Below are 24,569 nucleotides of genomic sequence, written 5' to 3'. Positions count from 1 at the left end.
TTTCTATAATGTTTTTGTAAATTCTATGTTGATTCTGGACCAAATGTACAACATTTCGCAATAATGTCCACATTTGATGGAAAAAATGGGCAGGGTTTAAGAAAAGCAACAAAAATTGAAAGATTGCTGTGAAAAAATTAGTAACATGATTTCCATCTTAAGATATCCGCTTTATATTTTCTGTACAGGGAAAGCGAATAAGAGCATCTGAAATATGTTAGCAAAATGTTATTTAAACTCTAAATCTGGTAGATAAAATCACCAAGAACTAATTACTCTAAACTAAAACAAAGCCCTGCTTTTTAAAATTGTGACCAGTTTTGGAAAAAAAATACTTATTGAATGTTTATATATAAGTATTATTTTTCCAAGTTATCAAATTTGTTCGCCACAAAAAAAGACAATTGGAATCAAATGTATGAGAAACAGACTCAATTTGAAAAACAAAATAAAAATTTGAAATAAAAGATGATTGAACACCGGAGTAAATAATTCTCACAATCTCTTCATATTACTGTATCAAACATCGCCATTGACCTTGAAATGTTGTCATCCTGCAGATGTAAAAAGACAGAAGATAAGAGCGCCCTCTATTTTGTAAAACACAAATGAGAATACTTTTGTTTTTACAATCACAATAATGATTTGTGAAAATAGGAATTAATGCAGGTTATTGAAAGACAATTATATTATAATCACTCTAGTCATGACTATAAGATGAACACTATACAGAGTAAAACACAACTATTGTGTATTCAATTAGCATAATCATAATTAGTTTGAAGTCATTACTATAATTAAGGCTCTACACAAAACACCTAAACATAACCATGATTGTTTTCTTCCCACACTTTATCAATTTTACAAAATAGTAAAAACATAAGTGAGAAATCACTTTAAAACTAGCAGAAACTATTTTATCAGTATCCTCGGGGGCAGACATCCGGGCATTTTCACCGCCTGGCAACCCGCAGCGTTGAGAAAACAAAGACCCAAAACTCGCATAAAACGGTACTTTTGGATGATTGTTGAGACTCCTCTGAACAGTGTAACAAAATTAGCTCTACGTGTGTAACATATATAAATTTGGTTGTTCGCGATTACTTTAAAGTTGAGTTTGTGTTGTTTTCTCGAATTTTCACCGGCTCGACTAGTGTTCCACAGCAGCGCACACAGAGCCCATAGAAATGCATGGTACAGTGGTGTGCGTCTTAGCAACGTGGAACGTCTGTGACGTAGCTCCGCCCCCGAGGATATATGTTTACATGCTGCTAGCTAAAGAATGGCAAACTTGTTTAAGACATTTTAATATTTGTGCTGTGTTCATTGCCTGAGTTCCATCTTTGATTGCAACAATCACAGTCCAGAGATTGATTGCCATGATTACCAATCAAGATCAAAATTTAACATAACCGAACACAATCACGACTGGTTAACCATGATTGAGATTGGAGATGATAGCGCCCTCTATATACGATGTAGGGAAACATAAGTGAGGCATGTTTGTTTTGTTCAATCCTGATTGTGATAGCACATTTGATTATGTATAACTACTGCATACTGTCCTGATCATACCCTGGATCGTAATCGTCATGATTAACCCTTACCTGGTCATGAAAAATTACATAGGACTGGCGGGATAAGGGTTAAAGACGACAGGCAGCCTTTGGGCAATGGACAGATTGCAAATATGCAAATATATTAAAATAGTTTTCAGTTTTTTAACTAGTGGCATGCAAACATATATTCTGATAACATCCTGTGTTTCTCACACATATATTTGTCTTTTAGTGAAACTGAATGAGAGGGTGAGGAAAAAAAGTTATTAGAATTACATGTTTTGTTTGGAGCCTCAATTTCAGAAATGACATCAAAATAATCATAACCATGACTGTACAAATAGAATGCAGCCCTGATCAATATCAAATAGCGCCTTGTATACAGTGAAATGTAATTGAATATCGAGAAGGACCCTCTATATGGTGAAATATAATTGAATCATAATAGCCCCCTCTATATAGTGAAATATAATTGAATCATATCTAGAAGCGCCCTCTATATATTGAAATATAATTGAATCATATCTAGAAGCGCCTCTATATAGTGAAATATAATTGAATCATATCTAATAGCCCCCTCTATATGGTGAAATATAATTGAATCATATCTAATAGCCCCCTCTATATAGTGAAATATAATTGAATCATATCTAATAGCCCCCTCTATATAGTGAAATATAATTGAATCATATCTAGAAGCGCCTCTATATAGTGAAATATAATTGAATCATATCTAATAGCCCCCTCTATATGGTGAAATATAATTGAATCATATCTAATAGCCCCCTCTATATAGTGAAATATAATTGAATCATATCTAATAGCCCCCTCTATATAGTGAAATATAATTGAATCATATCTAATAGCCCCCTCTATATGGTGAAATATAATTGAATCATATCTAATAGCCCCCTCTATATAGTGAAATATAATTGAATCATATCTAGAAGCGCCTCTATATGGTGAAATATAATTGAATCATATCTAATAGCCCCCTCTATATGGTGAAATATAATTGAATCATATCTAATAGCCCCCTCTATATAGTGAAATATAATTGAATCATATCTAATAGCCCCCTCTATATAGTGAAATATAATTGAATCATATCTAATAGCCCCCTCTATATGGTGAAATATAATTGAATCATATCTAATAGCCCCCTCTATATAGTGAAATATAATTGAATCATATCTAGAAGCGCCTCTATATGGTGAAATATAATTGAATCATATCTAATAGCCCCCTCTATATAGTGAAATATAATTGAATCATATCTAGAAGCGCCTCTATATGGTGAAATATAATTGAATCATATCTAATAGCCCCCTCTATATAGTAAAATATAATTGAATCATATCTAATAGCCCCCTCTATATGGTGAAATATAATTGAATCATAATAGCCCCCTCTATATAGTGAAATATAATTGAATCATATCTAGAAGCGCCTCTATATGGTGAAATATAATTGAATCATATCTAATAGCCCCCTCTATATATTGAAATATAATTGAATCATATCTAGAAGCGCCTCTATATAGTGAAATATAATTGAATCATATCTAATAGCCCCCTCTATATAGTGAAATATAATTGAATCATATCTAGAAGTGCCCTCTATATAGTGAAATATAATTGAATCATATCTAATAGCCCCCTCTATATAGTGAAATATAATTGAATCATATCTAGAAGCGCCTCTATATAGTGAAATATAATTGAATCATATCTAATAGCCCCCTCTATATAGTGAAATATAATTGAATCATATCTAATAGCCCCCTCTATATGGTGAAATATAATTGAATCATAATAGCCCTCTCTATATAGTGAAATATAATTGAATCATATCTAGAAGCGCCTCTATATAGTGAAATATAATTGAATCATATCTAATAGCCCCCTCTATATAGTGAAATATAATTGAATCATATCTAATAGCCCCCTCTATATAGTGAAATATAACTGAATCATATCTAGAAGCGCCTCTATATGGTGAAATATAATTGAATCATATCTAATAGCCCCCTCTATATAGTAAAATATAATTGAATCATATCTAATAGCCCCCTCTATATAGTGAAATATAATTGTATCATATCTAATAGCCCCCTCTATATAGTGAAATATAATTGAATCATATCTAATAGCACCCTCTATATAGTGAAATATAATTGAATCATATCTAATAGCCCCCTCTATATGGTGAAATATAATTGTATCATATCTAATAGCCCCCTCTATATGGTGAAATATAATTGTATCATATCTAATAGCCCCCTCTATATAGTGAAATATAATTGAATCATATCTAATAGCCCCCTCTATATAGTGAAATATAATTGAATCATATCTAATAGCCCCCTCTATATGGTGAAATATAATTGTATCATATCTAATAGCCCCCTCTATATAGTGAAATATAATTGTATCATATCTAATAGCCCCCTCTATATAGTGAAATATAATTGAATCATATCTAATAGCCCCCTCTATATGGTGAAATATAATTGTATCATATCTAATAGCCCCCTCTATATAGTGAAATATAATTGTATCATATCTAATAGCCCCCTCTATATAGTAAAATATAATTGTATCATATCTAATAGCCCCCTCTATATAGTGAAATATAATTGTATCATATCTAATAGCCCCCTCTATATAGTGAAATATAATTGTATCATATCTAATAGCCCCCTCTATATAGTGAAATATAATTGTATCATATCTAATAGCCCCCTCTATATGGTGAAATATAATTGTATCATATCTAATAGCCCCCTCTATATAGTGAAATATAATTGAATCATATCTAATAGCCCCCTCTATATAGTGAAATATAATTGTATCATACCAGTATCTAATAGCCCCCTCTATATGGTGAAATATAATTGAATCATATCTAATAGCCCCCTCTATATGGTGAAATATAATTGAATCATATCTAATAGCCCCCTCTATATGGTGAAATATAATTGAATCATATCTAATAGCCCCCTCTATATGGTGAAATATAATTGAATCATATCTAATAGCCCCCTCTATATGGTGAAATATAATTGAATCATATCTAATAGCCCCCTCTATATAGTGAAATATAATTGAATCATATCTAATAGCCCCCTCTATATAGTGAAATATAATTGAATCATATCTAATAGCCCCCTCTATATGGTGAAATATAATTGTATCATATCTAATAGCCCCCTCTATATAGTGAAATATAATTGAATCATATCTAATAGCCCCCTCTATATAGTGAAATATAATTGTATCATATCTAATAGCCCCCTCTATATAGTGAAATATAATTGAATCATATCTAATAGCCCCCTCTATATAGTGAAATATAATTGAATCATATCTAATAGCCCCCTCTATATGGTGAAATATAATTGAATCATATCTAATAGCCCCCTCTATATAGTGAAATATAATTGAATCATATCTAATAGCCCCCTCTATATAGTGAAATATAATTGAATCATATCTAATAGCCCCCTCTATATAGTGAAATATAATTGAATCATATCTAATAGCCCCCTCTATATAGTGAAATATAATTGAATCATATCTAATAGCCCCCTCTATATAGTGAAATATAATTGAATCATATCTAATAGCCCCCTCTATATAGTGAAATATAATTGAATCATATCTAATAGCCCCCTCTATATAGTGAAATATAATTGAATCATATCTAGAAGCGCCTCTATATAGTGAAATATAATTGAATCATATCTAGAAGCGCTTCTATATAGTGAAATATAATTGTATCATATCTAATAGCCCCCTCTATATGGTGAAATATAATTGAATCATATCTAGAAGCGCCTCTATATGGTGAAATATAATTGAATCATATCTAATAGCCCCCTCTATATGGTGAAATATAATTGAATCATATCTAATAGCCCCCTCTATATGGTGAAATATAATTGAATCATATCTAATAGCCCCCTCTATATAGTGAAATATAATTGAATCATATCTAGAAGCGCCTCTATATAGTGAAATATAATTGAATCATATCTAATAGCCCCCTCTATATAGTGAAATATAATTGTATCATATCTAATAGCCCCCTCTATATAGTGAAATATAATTGAATCATATCTAATAGCCCCCTCTATATAGTGAAATATAATTGAATCATATCTAATAGCCCCCTCTATATGGTGAAATATAATTGTATCATATCTAATAGCCCCCTCTATATATTGAAATATAATTGAATCATATCTAATAGCCCCCTCTATATATTGAAATATAATTGAATCATATCTAATAGCCCCCTCTATATAGTGAAATATAATTGAATCATATCTAATAGCCCCCTCTATATGGTGAAATATAATTGAATCATATCTAATAGCCCCCTCTATATGGTGAAATATAATTGAATCATATCTAATAGCCCCCTCTATATAGTGAAATATAATTGAATCATATCTAATAGCCCCCTCTATATATTGAAATATAATTGAATCATATCTAATAGCCCCCTCTATATGGTGAAATATAATTGAATCATATCTAATAGCCCCCTCTATATAGTGAAATATAATTGAATCATATCTAGAAGCGCCTCTATATAGTGAAATATAATTGAATCATATCTAATAGCCCCCTCTATATAGTGAAATATAATTGTATCATATCTAATAGCCCCCTCTATATAGTGAAATATAATTGAATCATATCTAATAGCCCCCTCTATATAGTGAAATATAATTGAATCATATCTAGAAGCGCCTCTATATAGTGAAATATAATTGAATCATATCTAATAGCCCCCTCTATATAGTGAAATATAATTGAATCATATCTAATAGCCCCCTCTATATAGTGAAATATAATTGAATCATATCTAATAGCCCCCTCTATATAGTGAAATATAATTGAATCATATCTAGAAGCGCCTCTATATAGTGAAATATAATTGAATCATATCTAATAGCCCCCTCTATATGGTGAAATATAATTGAATCATATCTAATAGCCCCCTCTATATAGTGAAATATAATTGAATCATATCTAATAGCCCCCTCTATATGGTGAAATATAATTGAATCATATCTAATAGCCCCCTCTATATAGTGAAATATAATTGAATCATATCTAATAGCCCCCTCTATATAGTGAAATATAATTGAATCATATCTAATAGCCCCCTCTATATGGTGAAATATAATTGAATCATATCTAATAGCCCCCTCTATATAGTAAAATATAATTGAATCATATCTAATAGCCCCCTCTATATGGTGAAATATAATTGAATCATATCTAATAGCCCCCTCTATATAGTGAAATATAATTGAATCATATCTAATAGCCCCCTCTATATGGTGAAATATAATTGAATCATATCTAATAGCCCCCTCTATATAGTGAAATATAATTGAATCATATCTAATAGCCCCCTCTATATGGTGAAATATAATTGAATCATATCTAATAGCCCCCTCTATATAGTGAAATATAATTGTATCATATCTAATAGCCCCCTCTATATAGTGAAATATAATTGAATCATATCTAATAGCCCCCTCTATATGGTGAAATATAATTGAATCATATCTAATAGCCCCCTCTATATAGTAAAATATAATTGAATCATATCTAATAGCCCCCTCTATATGGTGAAATATAATTGAATCATATCTAATAGCCCCCTCTATATAGTGAAATATAATTGAATCATATCTAATAGCCCCCTCTATATGGTGAAATATAATTGAATCATATCTAATAGCCCCCTCTATATAGTAAAATATAATTGAATCATATCTAATAGCCCCCTCTATATGGTGAAATATAATTGTATCATATCTAATAGCCCCCTCTATATAGTGAAATATAATTGAATCATATCTAATAGCCCCCTCTATATGGTGAAATATAATTGAATCATATCTAATAGCCCCCTCTATATAGTAAAATATAATTGAATCATATCTAATAGCCCCCTCTATATGGTGAAATATAATTGAATCATATCTAATAGCCCCCTCTATATAGTAAAATATAATTGAATCATATCTAATAGCCCCCTCTATATGGTGAAATATAATTGAATCATATCTAATAGCCCCCTCTATATAGTAAAATATAATTGTATCATATCTAATAGCCCCCTCTATATAGTGAAATATAATTGAATCATATCTAGAAGCGCCTCTATATAGTGAAATATAATTGAATCATATCTAATAGCCCCCTCTATATAGTGAAATATAATTGAATCATATCTAATAGCCCCCTCTATATGGTGAAATATAATTGAATCATATCTAATAGCCCCCTCTATATGGTGAAATATAATTGAATCATATCTAGAAGTGCCCTCTATATAGTGAAATATAATTGAATCATATCTAATAGCCCCCTCTATATAGTGAAATATAATTGAATCATATCTAATAGCCCCCTCTATATAGTGAAATATAATTGAATCATATCTAGAAGTGCCCTCTATATAGTGAAATATAATTGAATCATATCTAATAGCCCCCTCTATATAGTGAAATATAATTGAATCATATCTAATAGCCCCCTCTATATAGTGAAATATAATTGAATCATATCTAATAGCCCCCTCTATATGGTGAAATATAATTGTATCATATCTAATAGCCCCCTCTATATAGTGAAATATAATTGAATCATATCTGACACAATTGATCAATTAATTATTTAATTAATGCAAAGTCATTAATTTGACAATTAAAAACATTCGCTTACCCTTTTACAAGAGTCCATAAACTCATCTATTGTTATAACACCATCTTTGTTAAGATCCATTTTCTGATTATCAAAAAGAAGAAGGTACATTTTGAAAAATTCAGCTCTGAAATCCAGAATAATCTGACAATTCTACTGTACTGCAACACATGATGTAGTAGATAATTTGCGAAAACTGTAATAGACGGCCAGTTACCCTGACCCTTTAACACTGCATAGCAGGACTTAGATGACTTACTTGAAAAACTTTCTCAGCATGTTCTTTCGGTGTCAGCTCTTCTCCCTTCGCTTCAGCATACTTTCCCATCATTTCATAAATTGCATGTACTATATCACACATTTCCTGTGAACAGTTGGAATCCAGTTTTCATTAGAGAATTGTTGAATGGACACAAAGATACCACACTGGGATGATGAGTTTCATTCATCATTAGGATCACACGTGGCGTAGCGCCAATAAAGATTTCTATATTTGATAATATGTGAAAGTAACTGGGCAATAAAAGCCTATTTTTCAGATAACGTGAGTTAATACTTCCGGCAAATACTTCTATATAGGGTACACCATGCAATGACATATTTGTTTTGTTTTCAATTGAGAGAAAAAATGAAAATGTAGGTGATCCCTAAAATTCCACTGTATGTCTACGTGTATACATATTTTTTTGTTTTTTACTGAATAATGGCAAAAAAACTTGAATTCATAGCAGGTGGTCATTAGACTGGATACATCGCTGAACATATAAATTATAACAACGTCCAGACAACTATTCTTCCAATTCTTCTATTCCACAGTTTCACTAATAAATTTTTTGTTCGACGTTGACTTCCCTGAACTTTTTTGATTGATAACAATTTGGATGAGTTGCAGTGGTATATATATGCATTTAATTTATGTATAAACAACATTTTTGAATTACATGCACATACTTCGCTATGCATAGTATGTTTTGTATATTTGTATTTCCTAAAAACAGGAAATTTAATGATGTTATCCTAAGATGTACTTAAGGCATAAACATATCAAGTATCAATTTAATCAGGTCTATAGTTTCAAAGAAAAAGTTGAAAATAGCATTTTTTTTACCAAAACTTGACAAAACAAGTAACTGTAGTCAACATATTTCTAGAAATATAAAAAGTTTGAATATGAACAATCAAAGAATTTTAGAGATATGGCTCCAAAACTGCATTTACCGATACTAAAATAAAATGGCCACCAGTGGGCGGTTATTAGCCTGATCCGACAACAATTTTAAACATTAAACATACACAGAAGTCAAAACATAAGTCTCCATTATTACTGCATTTATTACTGTCTCACTGTGACGTTTTTGGCACTATTTTATTGAATGCGTTAGAATACATACATTTGTAATAGTGTTATATATCACCTGATCACCTGAGTGTATTGATATGTAAAAAGAAGTGCCAACTGAAAATGGTGGAATAAACAAAAGTTAAATGTGAAAACTCTCTCTGGTTTCTTTGATGTTTCGTGTATTCCTGAGTCAACACATCATAGTCACTTAAACTATAGAACTGGTGATATTATCAGAAAATGAACAAATCTGATAGAATTCACCTCAAAGCACCTGAATATAAAAGCAATTTAAATAATCGTTTCCAAGAAGTGTCATTTATGTAAAGTTAAGTGGGGAGAGTGAAGCAAATAAATTCAATATAACTTGAATGCTATGTATACAACTTGTGTAAACTACATTGTTTTTTTTTTCAAATGAAATTCAACAAAGTAGTAGTGAAATGTGATTACTGTTTACTGATTCATCACATATGTCTTACCTCGCGTGTGATGTGTCCATCTTGATTTATATCGTACAGCTTAAATGCCCAGTCTAACTTCTCATGTAATGTTCCTCTAGATAAAATTGATAAACCAAACACGAATTCCTGCTCAAAAAATAAAAAGAGTCGATATTGTGTTAGTTACGCAATAATATAATTACATCAATATGACTGGCAAATGTTTGAGAATTGTCACCGATATATTCACAATGCACCAAGTAATATATAGTACATCGCACAATTTGGCATCTTGCTAGATGGATATAACTGTGGAAATAAGATTTTTTGGGGGGAATTTGAAAATATTAAAGAGCTTAAACAAGCAATGTAGTTTTCATACAAATGAAACTTAAATTGGATGTTAAAGGATACGTAATGTGTTCGACTGAGATTGAATGATTGTCACGATATCAATATTTTTCAATTTTCGAACCCTCAATTTAGAGAGCATTTTGAATGCACCTCGGATAATCATTGTGGCATGTTGTATTTTAAATTATCTGCAGCACTTTTTGTTTTGTCATCTGAAGTTCAATGGAATAAACACCTAATACACAACATTTCACGGAATTCAAGCAATTTTCATTTTGACGAATAAGAGATCTACTTGTTTGCATATTTACATACGTGCATTAACTGGTTGGCAAGTAACATCAGGCAGTTCGCACATAATAAAATAATGAAATTGTTTGCCACCATTTTTAAATATACTATATGTACATGCAGATATCCTCGTTTAGTAATAAAACGTACATGTGCGTTACATGTTCTGTCAAATATGTACGGTCAGTAAAATGTGAACCTCATCGTGCAGCAGCTTAAACACTTGATAGATAGATGTCTACCCACGATGCAACACAACAGTTCACCATATAATATACTTCATAAGAATTCTGTTTACTAATATTGTCATTAATAGGTCAGCTCAAACTGACAGGTAAAGGTATAAGTGATAAGTGATAGAATAGATGAAAATACATACCTCAAAACTAATGCTCCCATTTTTGTCGGTATCAAATGTATTGAACACATAATGTGCATATAGACTCGCATCTGGGGAAAGAAAACCTAAAATTGTATAACTTGCATGAAAGCTGCTTTGGTAACCACATCACAGTCCTGGTAATCCTATCACAACCCTGCTAACCTCATCACAGCCCTGTTAATTCTATCACAACCCGGTTAACCCTATCACAGCCTTATTAACCTTATCACAACCCTGTTAACCCTATCACAGCCCTATTTACCCAATCACAGTCCTGTTTACCCTATCACAGCCCTGTTAAGCCAATCACAGCCCTGTTAACCCTATCACAGCTCTGTTAACCCTATCACAGCCCTGTTAACCCTATCACAGCCTCGTTCAGCCTATATCAGACATGTTAACCCAATCACAGCTCTGTTAACCCTAACACAGCCTTATTAACCCTATCACAACCCTGTTAACCCTATCACAGTCCTGTTAACCCTATCACAGCTCTGTTAACCCAATCACAGCTCTGTTAACTCTAGCACAGCCCTGTTAACCCAATCACAGCCCTGTTAACCCAATCACAGCCCTGTTAACCTTATCACAGTCCTGTTAACCCAATCACAGCCCTGTTAACCCTATCAGAAACACATTTTTGGGGGAAATTTTCTTTAAATTCTTTCAAAAATTTCAAACAGAGCCATAAAGGATTTTTGTTTTGACAGGTGTTTTGATCAATCAATGTATTTTATAGAACAAGATTTTTTTTTTATTTGCAAAAATGGAAGCCATAGGCCAAGACCTGTGCATTATGACTGCCTTTAATCAGATAACAAGTATCTATGGCGACGCAATGACGCAATGCTTAGGAAAAGATCCATATATAGAACCAGGCATGATCACATATAGTCTGCCATTATATTATTCATCATTTAAAAAAAATACAGAAATATAATTTTCATATTCAAGTATTTAATGGACTTTTCCAATATATCACATTGTCTAGTGATCACCGTTGTCATTCTGACATGACATAGGTGCACGGTGCATGGAAGAGACAATGTTGTGCATAGCAATATATTTTGCAGTCATTCATATAATAACAATAAATGCATTTATGAAGAATGTAATTTTATTTTAATTGATTGACAACAACTAACATATTATCCAAACAATAGCAATACTGTGTGCGAGACTTTGAAATTTGGAATAAAAAAAACCAAGTATTTACAGAGACACGCCAACAGATTTTACCTTTCAGGTTTAGACAGTAGAGCCGATATAATAGCGATCTAACTTATATTGGCTATGATTTAGTTTATTAGGGCTGAATGTACCATATTCGTCATATACATTGCACGTAACCATGGAAACAATGTAGTTTCCTTAGAGAGAGGTAGCAGAATATAAATAACCATGCACTTGTAGAGTGAACTGAAGCATCGCCTTGGCAACAGAGACACAGAAAGACATTACTATGGCAATATATGTATACCCTTAAGTAGTCACACGTACCACTTGGAAAGTTCTTATCCAGAAATTTAGTTTTCAGGTAAATTTCTGCATGCGAAGGTAATTTAATACTACTTGATAAGAATTATGCTAGAGTGTGAGATCAAACATTTCCAACGACGAACACGTAAGCAGTATTTTAACACTACCAAGATGAGGATATGACAGCCGTCAATTACCATGGAAACTACAATAAACAATCATTGAATAAAACAGCAACAGAGGAAAGGCGCCAAATACATAAATGAGATGAGGCAGATCGGTGTTAAAATTGGCGGCATTTTAATATGCTTCAGTGCATCTGCAATCATCTTCAGAACACTTCGAAACTAGAGGTAATCAAGCCGTCAAAAATCATTATCGGAATGTACGATATAAAATATAATCCACACATCTCATTCTTAATACACTTCAGTTATTTTAGGACCAAAACGATAAAAAGTTGAGCAAAGTGCCAAAACAAATTGACATGAGTACATATTTTTCAACTAAAGTGTATTTTCGCTCTTGACTCAGTCGGCACTGAGTGATCGGTTGCAGCTCGATGGAAACGTGCTAGCACCAATCAAGAATGGCATCGGCTTCTTGAAAATAAGGTATATGCCTTGCAACAAAAGAAATAACTTTTACATAAAAAAAAATTAATATATAATATTTGCAGAGGTGAATTGTAAAGCCTGTATTTTTTTTATTGAGATTGAGACATCATTTACAGCTGTATGAACATGTAGCTATAGCCGTATAAAGTTCGCAGCGTAAAGTGCTTGTGCTGTTTGTACTCCTATTTTTGTCACTACTGAGTGGGCGTAGCCGACCACGGAAATCTCCCTTATATGCTTGGCAGACAATGTGAGCTATATACCACACATTAGGTGTACTGTTACATAAAGTGTAGTAAAAGCTAAAGTTAGAAAGACCAATTCATAGTGGACTCAAGCAATGTGTGCCTTAAATCCAACCAAGATAAAGTTTCAGATGAGCTGCTAATAAATACAGAGATTTAGTGCAGTTATAGTAAATTTCTTACAACCATACCTCATACTAAGAACACGAATGTAAACATGAATGTATATTCACAATAATTAGATTTTCTTCAGTTTATATATCAACATAACTAATATGTCGTACACTTTGATTACTGTCACTGTACATGCACAGCAGGTCTCGACATGACATTGACCGTCTGAAAAGCTGCATGTCGTTCCGTTCACATGTCATAACCTGCATGAATCCGTTCTTATACGGAAACAAGAGGAAATCGATCTTTGGTTGTGCGACAGTTATACAACTATTATCAGATTACGTGTACTATTAAATTCGTCTACGAACAGGAACTTTAATCTTCTTAGTTCCCAATTGCAATCTTATAAATGCACTTTCTGTCAAAATATCCACTGATATCGCTAATGGTTTTACTCTGTCAAAGATAAGTTGTGATAGGCGGCAATATGTGATATAAAAATCTAGTCTAAGCGTTTAAATTATAAGTGGCTATATTAACGATCGCTTGTAGCGGTTTGAACGTTTGCTAACAAACATTACTTAACACCTATTTAAATGGTGTAGAAAAACATGAAATTCATATTTGTCATCAAATTCAAATATTTCAACTAGCTCATGGTGTATAGAAAATGACAAACTTAATTATATGAGTATGTTCACGCGAAAATGTGTAAAGGTACAATGTAGTGTCATATAGAAACGGTATCCTACTTCTTGTATCTTTGTTTAATTAATAATATGTTGATATAATCATCTTATCACAATATAGGCTGTGAAAAAGAACTAAGAAATTACACTGTTTCCATAATCCCATATTGGTGTACTCCTGTTTTACTTTCCGAATATCATTATTTGCTTATTGTACTGATAGCAAGATTTGTAACAATATTCAAATTTAACAATACATTTGATTTCTTCTTAAATCAGAGAATTTCAAAATCAAATCTACGAAAATTAAGACCCAGTGAATAATGTTCAGTGATTGGCTCTCACATAATCACATACGTATTAGCAAGTTCTTTGAAACGCACTAGATGTATGGCAATTAGCATAATTACTGTGAGTCTCATTCGCACATAAATGCTTTTTCTTATCAAGAAACATTCAACTATGAATGATTTAACTTGCCTGTGAATGTACACCTGACATTGGTGACTGGGGAAACATTCTACAGGTAGATTAAGACTTATTAAAAACTCAATAATGTCAATTTTACAATAAATTCAGATTCTTTAGCAGATCAGCTACCTTTAGTCTTGTTACGGGGATTGCACAATGGGTCTTGAAATTCATCATCATTAATGTACTTTCACAGCTAAAGGATTTACAATCATTTGACTCTATTTTGATGTATAAGAGATTGGACATACCTCCCTGAGGGAAAAACTGGGCATATATTTCTTTAAATGTATCTTCATTAACTATCCCTGTTGGACATTCCTGAAAAAAAAAGAAATAAACAAAGTTATTGATTGTATTTATAGCCTGTGTATACAATAACATGATTGCAATCAGTTCACAGAATACGTATGTCTGTCTGGTATGTTGAAATATTGCAATTGTTTTGATTTCAAAACTATATGATGTACTTTGATTTTTTTCAATTGTTTACAGTACATAAGTTTGTTTTTACTCATAGCACTACATATGTATATTTCTCAATATTCCCCGTACATGTACATTCATTTAATATTTTTTAAGATGTTCAAACTATAAATTACATATTTTTACATGTAGTTAAGAACCATATTTTTTTTACCCCACACATAAGTGACTGTTTTATTAAAACCAAGATCAGTTATATTTCCTTGTAGATGCGATAGTATTTGTAACCAATGCATTATATGCTATAGCCTGGTTACTCGACTTCTGTACCATTAGTAATCCACTTTCCACGTAGTCTGGTCATGCAGCTAAGATTTCACCTCCATGGTCGGAGGGGGATGGGTGACTGTGACATTAATTGGCTCATAAGTATAGCTAATTTGAATATGCTAATTTTTTAAACAATTGATGACAGTTGTACACCGTCCTCACAAGTTTACTAATTGATACATTGGAGGGCATAAAACCGTACCCTAGATTATAAATATGTTTATGAAAAATTGTTAATACCAATCATCAGCTCAAGTTTAAATATTTAATAGTGATTGGCTCAAGATATTAACATTGTATATGCCCGCAATGTGTGCACATGCTTTCAAATGACATGCCAACTGTGACTGCCACTAGTTCAAACTGAGGCACTTGCTGATTGGATGATTTTGAACTCATTAATATTAATTAGAACTAATGATGATGTCACAATTTGTGGATTCGTCAATTTGAATTTTAACATGCATTTTGATTTGTTAAAAATGTGTATTTACAAAAACATTTATAACAACCCCAGCTTTGTGCCCTTCACTGTAGTTACAACAGTGATCAAAGTGACATTATAAGAAATTGACAAGATTAATGAGAAAAATCTTAGTGTCAATTCCAGTGAAGAGTGGATAAGCAAGCTAAATATGCCATTGTTGGTAAACGCGAAAAATAATAGCAAGCGTACTGAAGACCCACTTATAAATACATACATGTGGCAAAGTGATAAGACCATCAAAATAGCTCGGCTGTATCAGCAGAACAAATTATTGCAATACTAAGACTCAGACTTTTTGTAATATTACTATCATCACAAGCACCAAAACAATTGAGATGGTAGTTTTCAAAAAATGTCAAAAATATTCACTAAAAATATTCGCCAAATTAACAAAACTGATAACTGGTCAACCTAATACATGTGCACTATAAAAGCGGGGGAGTTGTCACCTACGCATGCGTCAGACGACCATATCATGTCATTGTTTATCCATGAGACTTTGCATTTTCAGTGTGTGTGTTGTTATCATCATTTGGGACTCAATTCCCATGCGTGCGCAGGTGACAACCCTCCCGCTTTAACATCAGCACTGTATACCAAATAGTGTCATAGTAGAAGTCATCCAAGAATTATTATAGTTGTTAGTAGCTAATTTGCATAATTTCGGGCAGATCAACTTTTAAATTTTAACAAATTTCAATCTAAACCCATACACAACAAAAATCAAATAGTTCTGGTTTTTGAGAAGAAGTCACCCACATTCAGACATTCATCCGGACAGACGAGCAGACAAACAGATAGCAGACTCCAGGTGCCGGACATACCTTTATTGGTATAGCTCCGTAGACCTACGATCCATTGAGCTAAAAATGACAAAAATATTTGCTTAAAAAAGAGAACTGAAGATATTGTCACGAAATGAACAAATCTGACAGAAGTCCGCCCTAGTCACCTATATACCAAGTATCAAAGCAATTGCGTAAATAGTTTTCAAGAAGATGAAAATGTAATCGTTAACAGACAGATGCCAAACGGACAGACAACAGCAATTACCTATATATACAGCTCTGCTATGTCATTCTACAATGACAACAGAGGTAAAAAAAAAATAGATGGTTCGGTTCTCATCTTGGAGAAAATGAAGAAAAAACATTTTCCAACTCTGCTAGAGCACCTCATCAGTATGCAAAATGAGAGAAGAAAAAAATGTGTGAACGTAATTAGAGAATTTATAAAAATGAAAAAAATTGATAGACAGACAGACAATACACAGATGGGTATAAACATCAATTAGCATCACAATTACATTACTGATGATGAAATGCAGAGCTGAGAAAACTCGTTACATCATAATTAAGCATGCAGCTGTGGCTGTACCAAGTATACAACATTGTCTATTGACGCCACGGCAACCATCTTTATGACACCTGTTGTCACGGTGATGACACCTTGAGGGAGAAGACACAACACACACAGCATCCTTAATGGAAATTTCAGGATTTCTGGCATTTTGCCAATGCAATCGGTTTAGAGACTGCGAACTTCTAAAATACCCATGACAATGTTATGAAATTACCATGGCAACTGCTCAAACAGGTTATTAGGAATTAAATTTTTTGTTTAATTCTATTTCCTGAAGACATTGACATGATTCAAATTTTAAATAGTACCTTGTGTCGGCTTGCATCAAATCTATGCAATTGTTGTCATGGTAATAGCAATATATTCCATGACACGAGAAATGACAACTTAAACTGAATGAATATTTTTAAACTTCAGATCAAATACATACAACTAAAAATGTATCTATATGTATAATGGTTGAAACACATAAACCAAACCGGATAAATTTGAGCAATGTTAATACGATGATAATAACCACATCACATGCTTTTTGTCTCTATTTCTAGTCTATCGATGAATAGTATAACAAGCACTATTACAAGTTCACTACCAGTTGATTATACTATACAGAACAACATGATTGTATATTTCATTCAGTTTGACCTCTTGCAGCGGGGGTCTACACTAATTGCCAGTTTGAGCTCACACTAATAATATTGAACACATACTTCTAACAAGTGCTTTCAAATTTCACATTCATTTTGCTCTAAAAAAATTTCTATAAATCCTTTCACTTTCACGAGTAATGATTTGTAGTCGTTACCAGGTAGTGTTACCTCATCTGTAAAATGACCATCTATAAGAATATGATAATTAATTTGTGAAGACGCTGGCAAGAGACAATGATGTCACTGCATAGTAATCACACTGATGCCTCTCACCGCTACTGCCTTGTCTTGATCACGATTAAGCAATTTCGCTTTATGAGAAAATGGCCAACGACATGCAGTTTGAATGAGCAAATAGTGTACGTGTAAGTATGAGCAGTCATTACACCCATAGGCGAGAATCCCCAAGGATGTCATACGATGACTTTGCAAAATTAATATTGTTTTTACCGCAGGTTTAATTTAACTCATAGAACAATGTTTTCTCTTTTCGTTTTTTTTATGAGAAAACAGTGAGAATCCATGGCATCGCATGGCGGTAAGACACAATGCATGCAGTTTTTTCTTAGAGTTTCACCATGGTGATATTTTGTATGCTGATTGTACAGGATTAATGATGACAATGTGCAATATAATTACCAACAATGATTACATTTTTATTAATCTCATTAACAATGAGTGACCTTAGCATGCAAAATTTAGTGTCATGATGACTTTGTCAAACTAATTACTTTGAATCTAAATAAAAATAAATGTATGTCCGTTACTTTGAAATGTTAGTTCTCTGTGGTTGACTCAAATTAATTTCTTCCAAAATAGAAGAAATAAAAGTACAAATTTGATGGCTCTTTATTACTGTGTTTGCTCTATTGATAGATAATACAAATGTATATATGTATAAATTCAAGTGGTCTAAAATTAAGTCATAAATTAATGTTCCAGTACCGATATATATAAATAAATGCATTTATTACTATTTATAAATAATGCATTTAATACTACTGGATTTATCAAATTTCGGTTCAATGACCTGAATAAAACCTGTTCGGCCATGGGTAATGTACATGTAAGTATTTTCATTATTAAACAATAATGACTAGCAGTCTAGCTGTTGAAGTCTTTCTACAACAAATACAATCCAACAAAGTATAATGACAGGGCACATCCATTATGACATCACCAGTATTATAGCACTACAGTCAGTCACACTGCACACAGACCAGACCCATCCATTATGACATCACTGGTATTATAGCACTACAGTCGGTCACACTGCACACAGACCAGACCCATCCATTATGACATCACTGGTATTATAGCACTACAGTCAGTCACACTGCACACAGACCAGACCCATCCATTATGACATCACTGGTATTATAGCACTACAGTCAGTCACACTGCACACAGACCAGACCCATCCATTATGACATCACTGGTATTATAGCACTACAGTCGGTCACACTGCACACAGACCAGACTCATCCATTATGACATCACTGGTATTATAGCACTACAGTCAGTCACACTGCACACAGACCAGACCCATCCATTATGATATCACTGGTATTATAGCACTGCAGTCAGTCACATTGCACACAGACCAGACCCATTCATTATGACATCACTGGTATTATAGCACGACAGTCAGTCACACTGCACACAGACCAGACCCATTCATTATGACATCACTGGTATTATAGCACTACAGTCAGTCACACTGCACACAGACCAGACTCATCCATTATGACATCACTGGTATTGTAGCACTACAGTCAGTCACACTGCACACAGACCAGACCCATTCATTATGACATCACTGGTATTATAGCACTACAGTCAGTCATACAGCACAGTGTGATTCTGCAATTTCAATTCTTGATGCAATTTCAAGCAGACACAAACAGTAATAGCGATTTTAATAAGGATACTTCAAGGAGCCCTCAGAAAAAGAGAAGAATCCTTCTCAGTTTACAAATTTAAAAAAAGTTGTTCTATACAATATACATCCAAAGAACTATTTTTGTATCATAACTTATGCCATTGAAGATATCAGAATTATCAGCACATAGCAAATCATTAAATATTAAAAACAAAGATAATGCAGTACTGTTATGAATAAGACAGAATGATTGATGATTGAGGTTCAATTCTATCAACACAGCTGTCTCAAATCTTCTTCCTTCAATTTAACCAATATTTTGGTCAATATATATCAATTATTTAAGTGTAGAAACTATTTTTTGTTCAATTCCTGACACTGAATCGACAACTTCTATGGTTACTTTTTATGTACTACAGATAAAAACAACAGCTAAAGTTTTCAGAGCAATTGTGCATAAAAATGGTTCCATATTGCCTGTTAAACATGTGCTTTGCAAGTAGATGGTCTATTCATTTGACCAATCAGAGCAATTGTGCATAAAAATGGTTCCATGTGGCCAGCCAAACATGTGCTTTACAAGTAGATGGTCCATTCATTTGACCAATCAGAGCAATTGTGCGTACAAATGTTTCCATATTGCCTGTTAAACATGTGCTTTACAAGTAGATGGTCCATTCATTTGCACAATCAGAGCAATTGTGCATACAAATGTTTCCATGTGGCCAGCCAAACATGTGCTTTGCAAGTAGATGGTCTATTCATTTGACCAATCAGAGCAATTGTGCGTACAAATGGTTCCATGTTGCCTGTTAAACATGTGCTTTACAAGAAGATGGTCTATTCATTTGACCAATCAGAGCAATTGTGCATACAAATGGTTCCATGTGGCCAGCCAAACATGTGCTTTGCAAGTAGATGGTCCATTCATTTGACCAATCAGAGCAATTGTGCATACAAATGTTTCCATATTGCTAGCCATACATGTGCTTTGCAAGTAGATGGTCTATTCATTTGACCAATCAGAGCAATTGTGCATAAAAATGGTTCCATGTAGCCAGCCAAACATGTGCTTTGCAAGCAGATGGCCTATTCATTCGACCAATCAGAGCAATTGTGCATAAAAATGGTTCCATATTGCCAGCCAAACATGTGCTTTACAAGAAGATGGTCTATTCATTTGACCAATCAGAGCAATTGTGCATAAAAATGTTTCCATGTTGCCAGCCAAACATGTGCTTTGCAAGTAGATGGTCCATTCATTTGACCAATCAGAGCAATTGTGCGTACAAATGTTTCCATATTGCCTGTCAAACATGTGCTTTGCAAGTAGATGGTCTATTCACTTGACAAATCAGAGGAATTGTGCATAAAAATGGTTCCATGTAGCCAGCCAAACATGTGCTTTACAAGTAGATGGTCTATTCATTTGACCAATCAGAGCAATTGTGCATAAAAATGGTTCCATATTGCCAGCCAAACATGTGCTTTACAAGTAGATGGTCCATTCATTTGACCAATCAGAGCAATTGTGCATAAAAATGGTTCCATATTGCCAGCCAAGGTCTCTGCTGAGACAGCGCGACACAACGACACAACAATCGAGTATAGAATAGACTCAAAATAATTATTGTTATTTTGTTATAACAACAATATATAAGCGGTGTTATCTGCAGAGATATTGATTATTCTGCCTTGTTTTACACCCAAACCGATCACTGGTGCTTATAAATTTGAAACCTATGGCATAGTCTTTGAATATGAATGCATATATAATTGCTCAATGCTTGAAATATGCAGGCAGCACACTTGAAGTTGATACATGTTTCATGGGAAATGTTTTGTTTGGGTTGGTTTATTGTATCAATATGCTTTTATTTTTACGTCACAAAACCGGAAAACCAGAAACGTCAAAATGTTGCAGATTGCAGATGCAAAAGAGTAATATGTAACATATCGTATAATGTACAGCAATGATACGATGTAATATTCAAATAATGGAAAATCATATAACAATATATTAAACTTAAAATAGGAAAGTTACAAAATTAGAATATTATGAGGTTATTAAAAGAATATGCACAACAGCAGTACTGTGATTGTTTTGACCGACATGTAGCGGAAGTCAATGCATTATCATACTACCTGAGCGGTAATCTCGTGACAAACATTATTATACATCTTTTTTCTGCTTGTGATAATTTAATGAGAGATAACAGTCAGAAATGTTGTGCTATTCGAACATTTGCGTTCAGAAACAAAAGCGTTCAAATGTGACATGATGCACAATTTCTAAATAAAGAAGACTTTTGAATGCGTCCTTAACACTTTCGAACATACTGTAAAAGATCGAGTAAATCCCTTTTTTCTTTGGTGTAGGATGTATAATAAGTTTAATGACTTGTTTATTCATATCAACAGCCACAATATTTGTAACCCAATTACAGACATGAAAGCCCTTAAGCATTTATGAGCGCTGTACGTGAAATAAAGAAGCCAATAATCTTGCACCAATGCGGTTTCTCTTTGCAATGACTGGGTTTTATAACATGCTTTGATGACAGGAACATCACAGTTTTTATTGTTCGGTAGTCTGTGTAAATGTACAATAATTTGTTCTATGCAAAACTATCTAGAATGAGCATATCAGGATTTCCACGTTTATATGCTGCAACTTGTTATGAAATAATAAATTGTGACATAACAATACTGACAACTCTTAATATGCGACAAATTGACTACAAATATTAATCTATGAGAAATAGCCATGTTGAATTATACAAGTTAGTTCAATAAATCATGATCACATGAATGAGGTTTAAATGCTGTAACCATCATATGACCATAAACCAACTAGTAAGTATTAACTGCAGAGAGAATGGTCGGCAGAGGGGACTGAACCCATAACTGAGAAGAAGAGGGGACTGAACCCATAACTGCAAGGCAGAGGGGACTGAACCCATAACTGAGAGGAAGAGGAGACTGAACCCATAACTGCAAGGCAGAGAGGACTGAACCCATAACTGAGAGGAAGAGGGGACTGAACCCATAACTGCAAGGCAGAAAGGACTGAACCCATAACTGAAAGGAAGAGGGGACTGAACCCATAACTGTAAGGCAGAGGGGACTGAACCCATAACTGAGAGGCAGAGGGGACTGAACCCATAACTGAGAGGAAGAGGGGACTGAACCCATAACCGAGAGGAAGAGGGGACTGAACCCATAACTGAGAGGAAGAGGGGACTGAACCCATAACTGAGAGGAAGAGGGGACTGAACCCATAACTGTAAGGCAGAGGGGACTGAACCCATAACTGCAAGGCAGAGAGGACTGAACCCATAACTGAGAGGAAGAGGGGACTGAACCCATAACTGTAAGGCAGAGGGGACTGAACCCATAACTGCAAGGCAGAGGGGACTGAACCCATAACTGAGAGGAAGAGGGGACTGAACCCATAACTGCAAGGCAGAAAGGACTGAACCCATAACTGAAAGGAAGAGGGGACTGAACCCATAACTGCAAGGCAGAGGGGACTGAACCTATAACTGCAAGGCAGAGGGAACTGAACCCATAACTGAAAGGAAGAGGGGACTGAACCCATAACTGTAAGGCAGAGGGTACTGAACCCATAACTGAGAGGAAGAGGGGACTGAACCCATAACTGAGAGGAAGAGGGGACTGAAACCATAACTGCAAGGCAGAAAGGACTGAACCCATGACTGAGAGGAAGAGTGGACTGAACCCATAACTGTAAGGCAGAGGGGACTGAACCCATAACTGCAAGGCAGAGGGGATTGAACCCATAACTGTAAGGCAGAGGGGACTGAACCCATAACTGCAAGGCAGAGGGGACTGAACCCATAACTGCAAGGCAGAGGGGACTGAACCCATAACTGCAAGGCAGAGGGGACTGAACCCATAACTGCAAGGCAGAGGGGACTGAATCCATAACTGAAAGGAAGAGAGGACTGGACCCATAACTGTAAGGCAGAGGGGACTGAACCCATAACTGTAAGGCAGAGGGGACTGAACCCATGACTGTAAGGCAGAGGGGACTGAACCCATAACTGTAAGGCAGAGGGGACTGAACCCATAACTGCAAGGCAGAGGGGATTGAACCCATAACTGTAAGGCAGAGGGGACTGAACCCATAACTGTAAGGCAGAGGGGACTGAACCCATAACTGCAAGACAGAGGGAACTGAACCCATAACTGAAAGGAAGAGGGGACTGAACCCATAACAGCAAGGCAGAGGGGACTGAACCCATAACTGCAAGGCATAGGGGACTGAACTCATAACTGCAAGGCAGAGGAGACTGAACCCATAACTGTAAGGCACAGAGGACTAAACCCATAACTGCAAAGGCAGAGGGGACTGAACCCATAACTGCAAGGCAGAGGGAACTGAACCCATAACTGCAAGGCAGAGAGGACTGAATCCATAACTGCAAGGCAGAGGGGACTGAACCCATAACTGTAAGGCAGAGGGGACTGAACCCATAACTGTAAGGCAGAGGGGACTGAACCCATAACTGCAAGGCAGAGGGGACTGATCCCATAACTGCAAGGCAGAGGGGACTGAACCCATAACTGCAAGGCAGAGGGGACTGAACCCATAACTGTAAGGCAGAGGGGGCTGAACCCATAACTGCAAGGCAGAGGGGAACCCATAACTGCAAGGCAGAGGAAACTGAACCTATAACTGAAAAGGC

At 34.3% G+C, this 24,569-nt stretch overlaps 1 protein-coding gene across 5 annotated transcripts in view; it reads right to left on the bottom strand.

Annotated features, from left to right (window-relative positions):
- The window catches only part of LOC102810258 (A-type potassium channel modulatory protein KCNIP1-like), a 128,182-nt gene continuing 103,613 nt past the window's right edge, over positions 1–24,569 (bottom strand). For 3 of the 5 annotated variants that reach the window (XM_085504285.1, XM_085504286.1, XM_085504283.1), the window contains 6 exons: positions 14,972–15,041; positions 11,100–11,185; positions 10,115–10,222; positions 8,550–8,654; positions 8,312–8,374; positions 1–554 (listed from right to left, as the gene is read on the bottom strand). In XM_085504285.1, the coding sequence (XP_085360411.1) occupies positions 507–554; positions 8,312–8,374; positions 8,550–8,654; positions 10,115–10,222; positions 11,100–11,185; positions 14,972–15,041 (480 nt within the window). In that variant the 3' untranslated portion in view covers positions 1–506. The remainder of the gene's footprint in view (positions 555–8,311; positions 8,375–8,549; positions 8,655–10,114; positions 10,223–11,099; positions 11,186–14,971; positions 15,042–24,569) is intronic. The other 2 variants (XM_085504287.1, XM_085504284.1) reach the window with 1 other exon arrangement.

Source organism: Saccoglossus kowalevskii, chromosome 10 (assembly GCF_978046115.1).
Source record: "Saccoglossus kowalevskii chromosome 10, keSacKowa6.1, whole genome shotgun sequence".
Classification (NCBI taxonomy): Eukaryota; Metazoa; Hemichordata; class Enteropneusta; family Harrimaniidae; genus Saccoglossus; species Saccoglossus kowalevskii.
This window is presented reverse-complemented; position numbering and strand designations above follow the sequence as displayed.